Below are 14,307 nucleotides of genomic sequence, written 5' to 3'. Positions count from 1 at the left end.
GTAATCAATTTCCTAACAACAAAGGAGTGTTCTTTATGTGCTTGTTTGAGGGCTTGGTTCATTCTAATTTCAGATTATCCCACCAAGCGGGCATCCATTATTTACTCAGATTATCTCCTATTACTCCTAGAGCATGGACAAATGTACCTTTTAACTGTTTTAAAAAGGGGAGGGGGAACTGTTTTCAGGAACACACACCAGCTATTATGTTGTCACTGTTGTATCTGCATGATCCTGTAGTGATGTGAGTGAGCTGAAGTACCCTAAAATTAACCTTGAATGAAACAGAGTTAAAGTTTCAGCAGTTCTTGCTACATCTGCATTGCTACCGAATTGTGCAGATGTAAGTTACATTGCAACAGCTTATACCTAGGGACCTACCTAAATCAGTTTCATGAAAACTGCAAAAAACAGCATTGTCTATGATTGCTGGGAAATCTGGCATTGGCCACAATTTCCTGTGAAATCAAGCAAAAAATGAAAAAACAAAAATTGCAGTAGGGACATACATTGAGTGAAGGCACCCACTCTCCGCCAATCAGTGGTGAGGGGCAGAGGCTGCCATGAAATGCCTGTGAAATTAGCTCTGCATGCCACTAGTGGGGCTGTGAAAAGCCCTTTTTCTCGCCGCAACTTAGGTAGATCCCTTCTTCTTTCAGTATCCTTTTATATCAAAGCAGTTGTTTCTGTGTCTGCCCCTCGTTACATCACTGTTAACCTTTCATCTTCCTTGGCATTCACACCCATCATATTCAGTATAGTTTATATCAGCCCTTCTTAGCCCTCCCCATTTCAGGATGTGTGACTTTCCTGTGAACTATCTGTGGGCTATTCAGAATCACATTGGCATCACACTGCAAAATAAGTGGGCCCTTGGTGTCCTTCTCCCAGAAGCCTACTTAGCTGGTAGAGGGGATTGCAGAGGCAAAGCTCCCAGAAACAAAACCAGTCACTGGAGGTACTAGCTTTTCCCCTGAGATAATCCAGGGTAGAGAACAGCATTCCATTCTGGCTCCAGTGTACAGGGATGCCACTAGGCCCAAAACTTCCTACATCCCTCAATATGATTAGGGAAAGCAGCCATTCTCTCCATCATAAGCCTTTTCGGGGTCAGCAGCCTCACTCACCAGTCCCCATGTCCTTTTCTATTTCTTCCTCTTTCCTTACTCTGTTTTCAACTTCAACCTTTTACCCACTCCCTTCTTCACTAAATTCTCGCTCATCATTCCCACTCACTCCCTCTAATTTTTTGTTTATAAGACTGTTTGCCTCCTAGTCTCCTGCAAACGTCACCTGCATAACAAAGTGTGCTTAATAAAACTTATCCTGATCATTTAACTTTATGCATTTTCCCTACCACACTTCTATTTTTTTGGATAGTTCACTCTTCTTGGCAAGAACTCTCTCTTCTTAAGCATTTGCACAGCACCTAAATGAAAAGTGAGCCTTAATCTTATTGGGACCATATGGGGACAACTCTAATACATGCTAACAACACCCAGTTTGCCTATTGGAATCACATGGATTTATTTTTCAATTGTTTCTTTGAAATTTTCACCTGCCATTCAATAGCAGATAGTTTAGTTTTTCTCTTCCTTCCAGGCTGAACCTCGCTTCACTTCCTACCAATACAGGTTTCCCTCGATTTATGCTGTAGATGCGTTCCCGGAGAACAGCACATAAATCAAGTTTGCATAAAGCGAACCCACTTTAAAATGTAACAAATAGGGAAAGGTTCCCATGGTGGTGAGGGATGGAGGGAGGGAGTGACGCTGGGACTAGGGAAGGGGCGGGGGGAGGCGTGCCACCTCCGGGGCTGCACAAGGCAGCAAAGGGAACAGAGCCACACTCACCCCAGCCCTGGCTGCAGTGGCCCCAGAAGCGGTCAGTGCCAGTTGTCTGCAGCTACTGGGCTGCATCATGTTCCACCTGCCCCCACTCCCCTCTGCTCCTGGGCTGCTCTGTGCCCTGGTGGAGGCAGCTGGTGTCGGCCACTCCCAGGACTGCTGCAGCCAGGGCTAGAGTGAGTGCTGCACCCTGTGCTGCCCAGGGCTCTGCTTGTCCACACTCACCCCAGCCCATGCTGGAGCAGCCCCAGGAGCAGCCGACATCAGCTGCCTGTACCACAGCCTGAGTGCAGGCAGCTGGGGTGAGTCCAGATGTGGGGAGACAGGTGGAGTACAGTGCAGCCCAGTGGCTGCAGACAGTTGGTATCAGCTGCTACCAGGGCTGCTGCAGCCGGGGCTGGGGTGAATGGGGTCACTGCCCTTTCCGCTCCCCACACCAGACTTACCTGCTGGGGGGGGCAGGAGGGAGGCATCTATGCTGATTGCATAAGAGCGAATTTATCCTGCATATAACGAATTATGGGTCTAAATATACTTATCACATAAGAGCAAATTTGCATATAAAAAACCCGCATAAATCAAGGGAAACCTATACATCCAATTTTTCTGGATCCCCTTTATTTTTCTATCCTGGCTGATGTTTGCAACACCTTCCAGTGCTATATCTTCAGCACACTTAATTAATGTGTTGTTTACCTCTTCTTCTAGATCATTAGAAAGGATGTTAAACAAAACTTTGCTTAATAAGGATTCCTGTGGGATGATAAAGTAGAGAACTAGGGGCACTCCTTTTTACATAAGTATTGCTTGGCTTTGCAAAGCCTTTGTAACAAATTCAGCCTTTAACTCATTATATACAAGATAAAATTCTCTAATCCCAAGAGAGTCCTAAACTTGCAAGTAAATGCGAAAGGGAGTTTCACAAGAGGAATTCTGTTTTCCTTTCCTAATAATCCTCCCTCAGCCCAAATGTTTTCTTCAGTTCAAACTTGGCTTGTCTGAAGGGAAAGTCTGGTGGGATGAAACCTCCCTAATTCTAACAGATACTCACGCTGTTAGGGAATTTCACAAGTAAGCCTGTTTGCCACGTCTCAGGCATGAAACCCCTTCACTTTTCAGGTTGCGGTGCATGGAAGTGTTAGGGAAGAGCAGGGTAGATATTCCAGATAGTCACAAATGAGCAAAAATCCAGGTGCACTCCCCTGCCCTGTCTTAACAATGCTATACTCGGCCTTCCATTTTTGGACAGTTCAGCTGCAGTATGAACAGGTCTTCGATGAAACCAAAATATCAGAATATGCTGGCTTTAGATATTTCCATTTAAGCAGCAGAGGTCCACAAGAGGAGGCTTTTTCCACAACCATATGTCTCCCTGCAGTCCATGGGTTAAGAGACAAAACTGCTTTCAAACGTTACTGGAAACCCACAGAGGCAGATAAGTACAGTTTAACTGCTTAAAGCTCAGGTTCTTGGAAGAGCAACTTCCCAGAGTTTAACACAGATTATTTTCCTCAAAGAATTACCTTGTCATAAAATACAAAAAATTTAAACAGGAAAAAAAAAACTCAATGTAATTTCCTTTTGTCTGCTTTTGAAAAATGTGTATATTTTAGAGAGCAGCTTATGTGACTGTGGAATCACATTTTCTACTCATGAGCATACACAAGTGCGGCTGTTTGTCTAGGCAGATATAAAGCACATCTCCCACTATGAAGACAGAAATATTTTTTATATGGAAATCACAAGTCAGAAGAAGAAATAAAGAGAAAAGACTAACATACAAACAAGTCTGTTTCCTCATAAAAACAAAAATGACCGGCTCCTAAAATCCAACAGGTGATCTATTTACATTGCGATCTGAGAAAAGGAAAACACAAGGTAAATTCTTTGTTCTCAATTAATTCATTTCATAGTCCTAACCATTATTGCCTATACTTCAGATACTCATCAGAACAATGTACACTAAATTTAAGATTAGCCTGCTCTGCTGTTTCTCTGAAATAACCAGGAAGCAGCTATGGTTTTTGTAGACAAAATAAACCCAATTCAAAAGGATTTCATTTCAGAACGTACCTTGCTGTGGACATTCCAACTGTCGAGCGTTACGTTAAAGAGCGCCTTTAGTGCCTCAATAGCACAATCTGTCTCCTGCAGAGATAAAGGAGACCTGTCATGATCTTCAGCAGCTTTGTACTCATCTGTCCATATTATGTTCAGAGAATTTTCCAAAGCTTGAGTCAAAACCTGCGCCCCTTGAAGTTCATGACGCAGTTGTGACCTAATATCTGTGTGCAAAAGTGACAAGAGAAAGAGAAGACGCAGATCAAAACATTTAATGTCATCAACAAACTTCTGGTCCTTGCATTTTTTCAGGAGATTGCAAAGCTTAGCTGCAAGGTTCAGTTCCAAACTGAGCTTCTGTGCAACAGCACTATTAAAAACTATGTTACAGAGGCATTTTAAAGCTTCCACTATAACAGGGTATTCGGAAACCTCCTCCAAGGGATCTTCTGTAGCATCAAGCTTCGCTAGCTTCAACAGGATCTTCATGTTGCTCTTTGTTGTTACAGGCACTAAAACCTTCTTATCTCTTGATAGAATTCGTAGAGCTTCCAGGCAGGCAATTTGACATGAAGTTTTTGTGTCGTTTTCAAGGATGTTTAAAATTCCTTCACATAGTTTCTGTGTATACACACACAAAAAGAAAAGCACAGTTTTGTCATCATGATTTGGACCACACAGTATAAAAGCTAATTCACAACTGCCACTGCTCCCATCATAAAACTTCAATTGACTTTTTTATTAAAATATTTTTGGTGTATTATTTTATTAGCAGCACCAGATAAAATAAACTTAGGTTTATGAAAGCTTGTGCTATGCTAACACCTATCTATCTGAAATCTTGAATAAGGGAGGTGTCAGTTTTAGCATAAATGATTTGCCTAACACATGCAACCCATATAAACTGATATAGATGAAGGCAGAAAGCTAAAAATAGCAGCACGGCTCTTTGTCACATAGAAGCTGTGAATTTATCTAAGATCAGGTTTTTGTTTTAATTCAGCTGTGTCACAGCAACACTCCAATTAGTTTACTGGAAGAAAGAGTGTCCTTTTAATAAATTACAATATTTGTTAAGTCAGAGGTCACACTGTTATACATTAGTCCTAAACATTTGTAAGAAATCAAATAGCACCTTCTTCTACTTGGCCTACAGCTAAATGATTCTCCAGATATACACACATCCCTTATTTAAGACTGCATGACTACTGAGCCTGGTATTTTGTGGGCTATTATCTGACAGAAAGTTAACATTTACAGAACTAGGCAATGAAATGCACTTTTTTATCTTAAGATGAAGTCTAGGATAGTTTCAATAATGTGTATAAAGCCTATAGTCACAAGCCATCTCTATCAAAGCCGGCCTAGCACCATAAGGCAGAACACTATGGGTACATCCACATGCAATGCTTTAATATTCATTAGCCTAAGTTATCCCTTAGGCTTACTGACTTTGGCTTAGTCAACCATGTTGGTTAGGGGTGTGAAGATGTGTGATCCCTGGCAGAACGCTACATTACAATTACAGTTATGCTAGCAAAATGCCTGCAGTTGTCTCTTATCTTTCCGAGTCAGAATGGTTTATACTATGCCAGTGCAAAGCAGAGCTTTTGGGGTGCAGCTGTGCTTACGCTAGAGGCACCTGGTACAGAATATCAATACTCCCCACAAGCAAATCATTCCTTACATAGACACAGCTTTAGAAAATACAGTGAAGGTCTAAGAACCCAAAGGTCAGGAAAAAACTCAACACCATATTCTGATTACTTTCTACAAAATGAAGACAGCCACTCAATCACCAAGGAAGAGGAAAGACAAGACAGAAGGGACTGCTTGATGGGACAGGGTCCACAAAGCTTTTATTGCCACAAACTCAGGATGACAGCCTTACTCAGGGGTGGCAAAGCCACGAGTCCAGTTATGAAGAACTTGCCGGAGAAGTGGCAATAAAAACTTTATAACGCCACATAGCACATAGCTCTTTTACTTTTTGTCCTTTAAGTTTCCCCTTGTTTCTTGACCCCAGAGGGACATTAATTACTATGGAAACAGGGAAGCCATTGATCTGGGCAGTTCCTAGTGGAATCCACAGGTGCTAAATGAATCTGTTTATGACCTGAAATGCATGCCACAGTTTGAGGTACAAACAACACACAAGAATGCATTGCATTTGAAAGCTTGCAAGTCTATTCCAGCTATACAGTAGGTTCAATAAAAGATATCACCCCCCAAATCCTTGCCTCTTGCACATTCACCCACCTTTCTACCTAGAATTTTTATGAATACTGAAGTAGCATAACAACTTCTCACTTAAAAAAAACTTTCAGGATTTTTCCCCCCTAACATTAGGGAAAAAAATGCCTGTTACCAAAATTCAAAACTTAGAATAAATTCTAGTGGAAGCATTAGACGGAGTTTTGTTACAGCAATAATTAAGAGGAGAAGAGCCCTGCTGAAATAATAAAGTAGGCTGGTCACACTGTGGTATTATCCTGGATGATGAGCCACATTATCCAACAAAGTACAGCACCAACAAACTGCAGTCAAAATGTTAGAATTTCACAGACAGTTACTCAGTCCACTTGGACTATTTTACTTTAGAGATCTATTATTCTGCTGCATATTCTGCTGCAGCCTACTCAAAATAAGTAAATAAATTAATGAATATCTGACAGTCATTTTGTATCAGCACAGTTGGGATTGCACTACATCACGCATGCCAAAACAGAGCATTACTTACATAAGCACAGAGCACTTGTCTCTCTATGTCAGAGATTCAGAATGCTTACAGTATAGCAAGGCAAAAAAAAGGAAGTGGAGCTTCTCAAAACTATTCAGATTAGTTTAACCCTGCTTCTCCTGCAGTCAGTGGTAAAACTTTCTTTGACTTCCATGTTAAGACTAATGCCAAACACTTCTGAAGCGTTTTGAAGTGAACACCTTGAAACCCTCAAGGTTTTCAAAACAAAAAACGACCATAAGTCTATAGTAATTTTCCAAGTCTTGTCAACAACTCCTCAGACTTTTAACAAGCATTTTAATTCTATAGCAACAACCCCCCACAAAATAAACCCCAAAAACTTTCTTGTATAAATATCTTTGCTTAAAAGGCTAAAAAAATAGTTACTGGATCTGCTAGATTTTGATAAGTAATCCAGACAATTAAGCAAATGGTTCTGGCAACTGCAGATAGAAACCTGCTCTTGTAGGGAACAGAATCAATTGCCCCTTTTTCTGCTAGACTATTTAAACCCGAGTTATTTGGACACAGCAAGACTCCCAGATTACTAACAGGTGCTAGAAACGCCCACCACAACTGAAAATGCTCTGTAATAGTTTTCCCATCCTCAGTAGCTGTTTCCACTCGGCTGCTCAGACTCTTTACAAGCCAGGCTGAGGGGCTGCCTTAAGTATGCAAGAAGTCATGTTACTAACCCTTCCCCAAACCAAAGTTTTGGACAAGAAAATTACCAATGGAAGCAAAAAAATAAATTAGAATACAAAAGAGGAGATAAAAATGCACACTAGGCCTATTATAATCAATATTCATTGTCACTTGATTGTTGACTAGACTTTCTAAAAAAAAAAAAAAAAAAGAAAGTGTTGATTTAATTCTTGTCCACACTGGACAAGGAACCACTGCATGAAAGACTGGTCCTGATGAAATCTAGGGGAGCACTTCCATAGGTTCTATTATGTTTTAGATCAGGGCATGAAGCCATTATTGCCATTAGACTCCTCACTCACCATCCCAACAGACAGGCAAGATTAATCTTCTTAAATAATAATCTTCTTAAAAGCCACAAACTATGGTTGGCCCAAGTTCCCAAAGCTTGGAAACCTAACTCTTATCAATACATTTGAAAATTCATCTGAAGATTCAGTTAAATGTTTAAATGCCCATCATTTTATTGCTCTGAATCCTGGTGAACTGCAGTAAAACTGAAGTGATGCACTGGCAAACACATAGCTAGGGGGGTGGGGGGGCAGGGAACATGACTGGGGCAGCAGCCTTAGGTGTTACCTTTGGAGGGTGTGGACTGAGTGTAAATGGTCCTGGCACCATCAGTATTGTGGCAGCTGGTGCTTCCCTATGCGCTGCAGCTGCCCTGTTACATCTCTGCACACTGCTGAAAACCAAAAGGTACAGAGACAACCCACAAGTAGGGGTACACTGATAGAGATTTGGGGGGCCGATACTGATAGCAAATACTGATTCTGATTTCCCATACAGCTGTCTCCAGCTGGTAAGTCTGGTGTGGTGAAAGGGGAAGGGGTTGGCAAGGGGCATGGGGGGTGGGGCAGATCAATGCCCCTTGCAGTGAGGGAGGGGGCAGGGGCAGGCACTGCCCAGACGGTGAGTGGGGGGGCAGACAGAGCCACAGCTCAGGGGGGTGAGGCTCCTAGTGGCATTTGCATCCTGGGAGGGGATAGCAGGGGGCATATGCCCTCCTGGAACTGCGCAGGGTGGGGTGGACTGCTGCCGGGGCTGTGGGGGTTCTTCATGGTGGGGGCTGGGCTCGGAGTGGGCACCAGTAGTGCTGGAAGGATGCTGCATCCACCCCAAATTTCACCGCCACTCTGCTCCCACCACCACCGTCACCAGCCGCCTGCATGCGTCTAAGCTGGAGCTATAGCTCTATCCTGCAGTGGAGTTTTTTTACTCCATAACACTGATATGGCTGGCTGGGACATGAGGGTGAGGGTACTTCAGTGCAGGGGCTGCCTGCTAGGTAGCTCTGCACTGGAGCAACCTCGTGCCCCAGTCAGTCCCTCCACAGCACGCTGAGGTGGGTCAGAGCAGCCCAGGCTGGTAGGCTAACCCCCCAGACTCCTTGGCAGCCAGGATTGTTCTGCCCTGGTTCAATGTGCTGCAGCCCCAGATGAACATGGAAACGGTACGGTCAGGAACAATAAATTCCAGCACAAACTACACTGGAGTTTATTGCTTTACATTAAGCACACGTGTAGGTGTGCCCAGCTACAGAAAAAGATTGCTAGCTGATCTAAACTACCTCAGTGTTATAGCTGAGGAGAAAGGGTCATCTTCAAGACAATAACTAGATTCCAAACCACTGATTATATAGTCAAAACTTCATTATAAAGAATCTTTATAATGGGAAGGTACTTAGGTTGAGGAGGACTCCAGCCTGCTAGGCAAATGACTGTTAAAGACCAAAGGCCCTTATTTAACCCATCACCTTTTCTCTTTAAAGCTGGCTGCTGAGATGATACAGATGGAGAGAGGCAGAAAAGCAACACCATTCTCATGATCTTCCCTAACTGATGCTCCTTGCAGACCTTTCCCTGACTCTCTTTTCCTTCTTTGTCACTAAGCTGGCTGGTAGTTTGGGCGTTTCATAAAACAAAGGAAAACAGCTAAAAAGGATTTTAGTCCAATCTTCATTCAAAGTAGGATCATCCCATCTAATAAAATCTCACATAAAGTTTGTTTAATGTGCACTTCAAGGTTTCCAGTGATGGAGATTCCACAGTCCCTTTAGGTAGTCTGTTAAAACTATCCTCATGGATAGAAAGTTTTCCCTAACATCCAACCTCAAACTCCCTTGCTGCAATTTGAGTCCATTATTTTTTGATCCAGCCTAAGTGGACATATAGCACAACAGATGGCCACCTCCTTTTTAAACAACTCTTTCTGTATCCAAAGACATAGCAAAAGGATCTTATCTATAAACTAAATAACCCCATTTCTTCCCATTTTTCCCTGCCTGGTATACTTCTCTAGGCCACTAATAATATTTGTTGCTCTCCTCTGGACTCTCTGTAATTAGTCTATAACTTTTTACAAGTGTTATGCCCCAAACTGGACACAGAACTCCAAATGAAGTCTCACCAGTGCGCAGAGTGGAATAATTATGTTCCATGTCGTAGATATGAAACATCTATGACTACGTCCCACTACTCTACTCACCTTTTGGGAAATAATATTCAGCTTTTGATCCTCTCTAGCCCCTAGAGCCTTTTCCACACTACTCCTGCCTAGCCAGTGATTCACCATATTGTATGTAAGTGACTATTTTTTCCTAAGTAGGTGGAATGTTCTGCACTTGTTCTTAAAAAAAAAAAAAAAAATCATTCTACTTTAGAATATTTTTTCCAATTTATCATTTTGAATATAAAATTTATCTTCCAAGTTGCCTGCAAACCTATCCAGGTTGGTGTAATCTATAAAGGTACTAAGTGTTCAAACAATTCTATCCTCCAAACTATTAATGAAGGCATTGGCCAGTACTGGAACAAGGACAGACCCTGTTGGGGAACTCACTTGATATCTGCTTCCAGTTTCACATCAAGTAATTAATAGCTGTCCTTTAGGTATAGTTCTCCAACAAGTTATGCACCCACCCCCTAGCAGTTTTATCTAGGCTATCAAAAATATATATTTTAGGTGCTTTAAAGAGGTGAGAAAGCACTATTAAGATATAAATTACATCTGCATGATCCTACACACACAGCCACAGAGAGAGAGAAAGGAATTCCTATTTCCACAGAATCTTAAAGCAGTCTTCGCACCATTTTAAAAATTATTTAAATTATTAAAATAGAGCAGAATTTCCAGTTTCATGTAAACTAGACAAAATCATTTAAGACTTTGCCTGTAAGAAAACAGCTCTGTAAGAAAACTGAGATTTTGTAATACTCAAAGTGCTTCTGTTCCCATTAGCAGTAGCTACAAGGGAAAACAAACCTTTCCAAGTGACTGCATTGACTTTTGAAATGCCAACATTTTTAGGACCTTTTAAGTGTGAAATATGGATGAGCCAATTTTGTATTTTTGTCATATTATTGGCTTTTGCAGCAATTTATTTTTACTTTGGGTTTTCACATATTTTACTTTATACTTTCATTTACTTAGGGTTTATTTTTGTGTTTTACTTCAGGTTTTTGTATTTTTTTAAGAATCACAACAGCATTAACACAATAAATGTAATGCACCAAAATGCCTGAGCTGTCCAATCACTAGTAATCAAAGGCATTAACACCATTTTAACTTCCCTTTACCCCTGAGCACAGATGTGCATTTTATGTTGAAGAAACAGCATAATGTAATGCAGTGATTCCTGACCAGTGTGCTATGAGATCCTTTTAAGAGTGATGTGGAATGCTGTGCAATATTAGCGCTGTAGGTATACAAACATATATACATGGTTCATAAGATAAACCCAGAGGTTTCAAATAGGTATCCAGTGTTAAAGCCATTCTGACCTGTTGCAATCCGTTTGAATTATTTGCAACAGAAGAGATGTTTTATTATTTTTTTTATATAGTCAAAAAATGTGTTAAATCTAAGAGCTGGCATTTTCTGAGGAGTACCCTGAGTCCAAGAAGATGGACAGCCAACTGATCTAATGGACAGTACACTGTCCTGGGATGCAGTTCAGTCACTGACCCATTATGCAGTGCTACGTAAGTCAGCTCATTTCTTTGCTGCTGTTCCCTCTCCTAGCCTTTGTCTACAATTTAAACACATAAAAACTGTGCAAGATAGGAACTCTTATTTATTACCACATTTACCTGAATCCAAGACAAGGTTCTCCTTCCACCTCTCCAGTCACCACAGTGGGGGGGAAGCCTCATCTTAAATTCAAGTACTGGCCCACGACAAGCAACAGGTCAGCTCCAATTCAGCCCAGAGTTTAAGGTTAAAGCTGGAGCTGAGCTGCCACTTACCCCAGTGGGGAGGCTTGCAGCAGGGCAGGGAGCAGGGGTAACTGCACAGTTAGGGATTACAAACAGAGGAGACTTGGGGAGGAGCACTTCTATAAATCAAAAGAAGATTAAAGAAAATAATTTGCTTCTACAGTTGAAGTCTGTGCTTATCCCATTTTTCTGTACCAGGAGACCACATCATTAACAAAAAGGCTGGAAAATCCAGTAAAAAGCAGTCATAGCAGAAGGTTACTATACAGAAAACAATGTATTTTTAAATAATCATTACTTAACTTGCCTCTTATAACTAACATACTTTGGGCCTCATTCTAAACTGTTTGTACACCTTTGATGCCACTGCTTTCAGTACTGTTCAGGCAGCCAAGAAATTGAGATGGAGGTTTTAGGTGCTGCGTAGGGAAACTATAAAACTCAAGTTTACCTTTACACCCGTGTTTAATCTCTAATTTGGATAGTGAAATCTGAAATGTCAGGTCTGCTTAAGAGGTAAATATATATGTTGCCTGAAGCTGGAACAACTGTGAGGCTCATTTGTTTTATAATGTCCATTCAAAGACCGTATTTTGGAGAAAGGGGCTACAGGGGCAAGAAAGCAGGAAATCAGAGTGCATGTTTTCAAAATTTCATAGCCCTCATGGTCTGGGAGCACAGGCAGGCATCAGGAACTATATGCCAGAGAACATGATGTTCCCATTCTCATGAGTACATGATAATTGGAACCATGTCATTATGCCTGCTCTTGGACCAGCTTAAGCCTCTGTAGGTCATTATGTTGCCTGACCCAAGTTTTCCATAGTTTTAAAATTCTCAGTTGATTTTAATTAAACTCTCCATAGGGGGTTCATGAGATGGGCAAGTCTTTAATTTATTTTATACAGCCTACTTCTGCAGGCATTCAGTGGACAGAACAGTTAATGAAGTCAATGGGAGCAACAGGCATAAAGCAGATGCAGAATTGGGTCCATAAATAAGTCATTTTCTTTTCTCCAAAGCTCACACAGCTCCAGTGTGAGCCGACAGTCTCTGTATTACTACTCTTCCTCTTAACCCTAGCTTTATCTGTTCCATCTATTTTACCACAAACAAAAAGATACACTCAAAGTCGAAATCTTAATCTCAATTATAAAATACATACGGCAACATATAAATCTCTGACAAGTGGCACTTACATTTTCCTGCAAGATCTCTGGCTTCCGTTATTCTGGTGTGCCAAAGCTAAATTTAAAATATAAAGTCCTCTTTTCAATATTGCACTCAGTACAGGAGACCTCATTTTGTATACAGACCATATTTTCACAGGCTATGTACAATGGGACTGTAGCTATTGTCAGTGGAGGAAACCAAAGGTTTGTTGCACCCAAACAGATGGATAGCTAGAGATATCAGCAAGAATGGTATCTCGATAAGCAATTTAGCTGATTATACCTGCTAAAATGACTGGCAGTAAAAGAATGAAGAATGCTGTACTTTATACTGTCACTAGGTTTCAGAGGGAAGCATCTACTACAAGTGGGACACTTCACACCCCTCCACGATGAATGTCTTCTCAGGAAGTCACTACTGTATTAGGTTATATACAACATCTCTTTCCAAAGTTATTTTTATAATTAGTACATGGAAAATAACTTAAACATCCTGGAAAGCCCACGTTCATAGCAAATTCTGAGACTCCCAAGCCTTAGAAGACAGTGGGCCCCAAGTATTACTATTTGAAAATTTATAGCTGTAGTTATAAATAGCTACTCCTAATTAATGTATAATAATTCATTTTATATAACTTATCATTAATGCTTTTATAATTAATATTATTTTGCTATATGCAATTCTTCAAAGCATTATGGTTTTATCTGTGGGGCAGCTGCTCATTAGTTTTGATAGATTTATGAAAAGAACCCTATGCTAAGTGCTTCTTTTGCACATTTCCTCATTTTTTCATATTTGTAAGTTCTCATTGTAGCATGTACAAAAAGAAAGCAAGACTACAGCAGAATAATTTATAAGAATCCCGCCTAAACTCCAAGTAGTTCTAAAATGAAAGATATTGCATGGAAGCATTTTTATAAATGATTAATTATAAGCATATGAGCTGGCTCAGCCAAGTTCAGAAACAGTGACCATGCGTAAAATCAATAGAAAATACTTAGGTTTTACCACTTTGAATGTTACACTGAGCAATACTCAAGAATTTTGTTGTCATAAATCCTGTGCCTCAAATTCCAAGCAGGCCATTTTTCCTGTTTCTTTGTATTAGAAAGGGATTTCTAGCTGTTCAAACTTCTTCAGAGGAGGAGAAGAGAAAAGATGCTTATTAGGAATCAAGATTTTTGCTCTTCCCACCCTTCCAGAAATTGGGCATTGTTTTCCTTTTTGAATTAAGTTTACTTGGGAAAACACCAGTTAAGCTACAAAATAGTTTGGTTTCTGATGATACAACAGGTTCATCTTGTAAGAATATAAGCAAACTAACTGGGGGGAAAGTATGCTTTAGGGTAGGGCTGTCAACTGGGGGTATGCGTACCCCTAGGGGGACTTAGTAAGGTAACGGGACACACGTGGGCAGGTGGGGACAAGGGCAGCAGTGCCCCTCTGCAGATGGACAGGGGGCAGGGAGGCTCGCATGCGGCACCTGCCACCGCCACCACCCCATGCCATCCTCACCTAGGAGCAAGGCTACGGGGGGCGGGCGGCGTGAGGGCAGCAGTGCTCC

At 41.2% G+C, this 14,307-nt stretch overlaps 1 protein-coding gene across 3 annotated transcripts in view; it reads right to left on the bottom strand.

Annotated features, from left to right (window-relative positions):
* Positions 1-14,307, bottom strand: part of RIC8B (RIC8 guanine nucleotide exchange factor B) — a 54,593-nt gene that overhangs the window by 28,116 nt on the left and 12,170 nt on the right. For all 3 annotated transcript variants that reach the window (XM_019544788.1, XM_019544789.1, XM_019544790.1), the window contains one exon: positions 3,921-4,529. In XM_019544788.1, the coding sequence (XP_019400333.1) occupies positions 3,921-4,529 (609 nt within the window). The remainder of the gene's footprint in view (positions 1-3,920; positions 4,530-14,307) is intronic.

This window comes from Crocodylus porosus, unplaced genomic scaffold (assembly GCF_001723895.1).
Source record: "Crocodylus porosus isolate Cpor-Errol unplaced genomic scaffold, CroPor_comp1, whole genome shotgun sequence".
Lineage (NCBI taxonomy): Eukaryota > Metazoa > Chordata > Crocodylia > Crocodylidae > Crocodylus > Crocodylus porosus.
The sequence above is the reverse complement of the archived record's forward strand: the minus strand, read 5'-3'. Positions and strand labels throughout refer to the sequence as shown.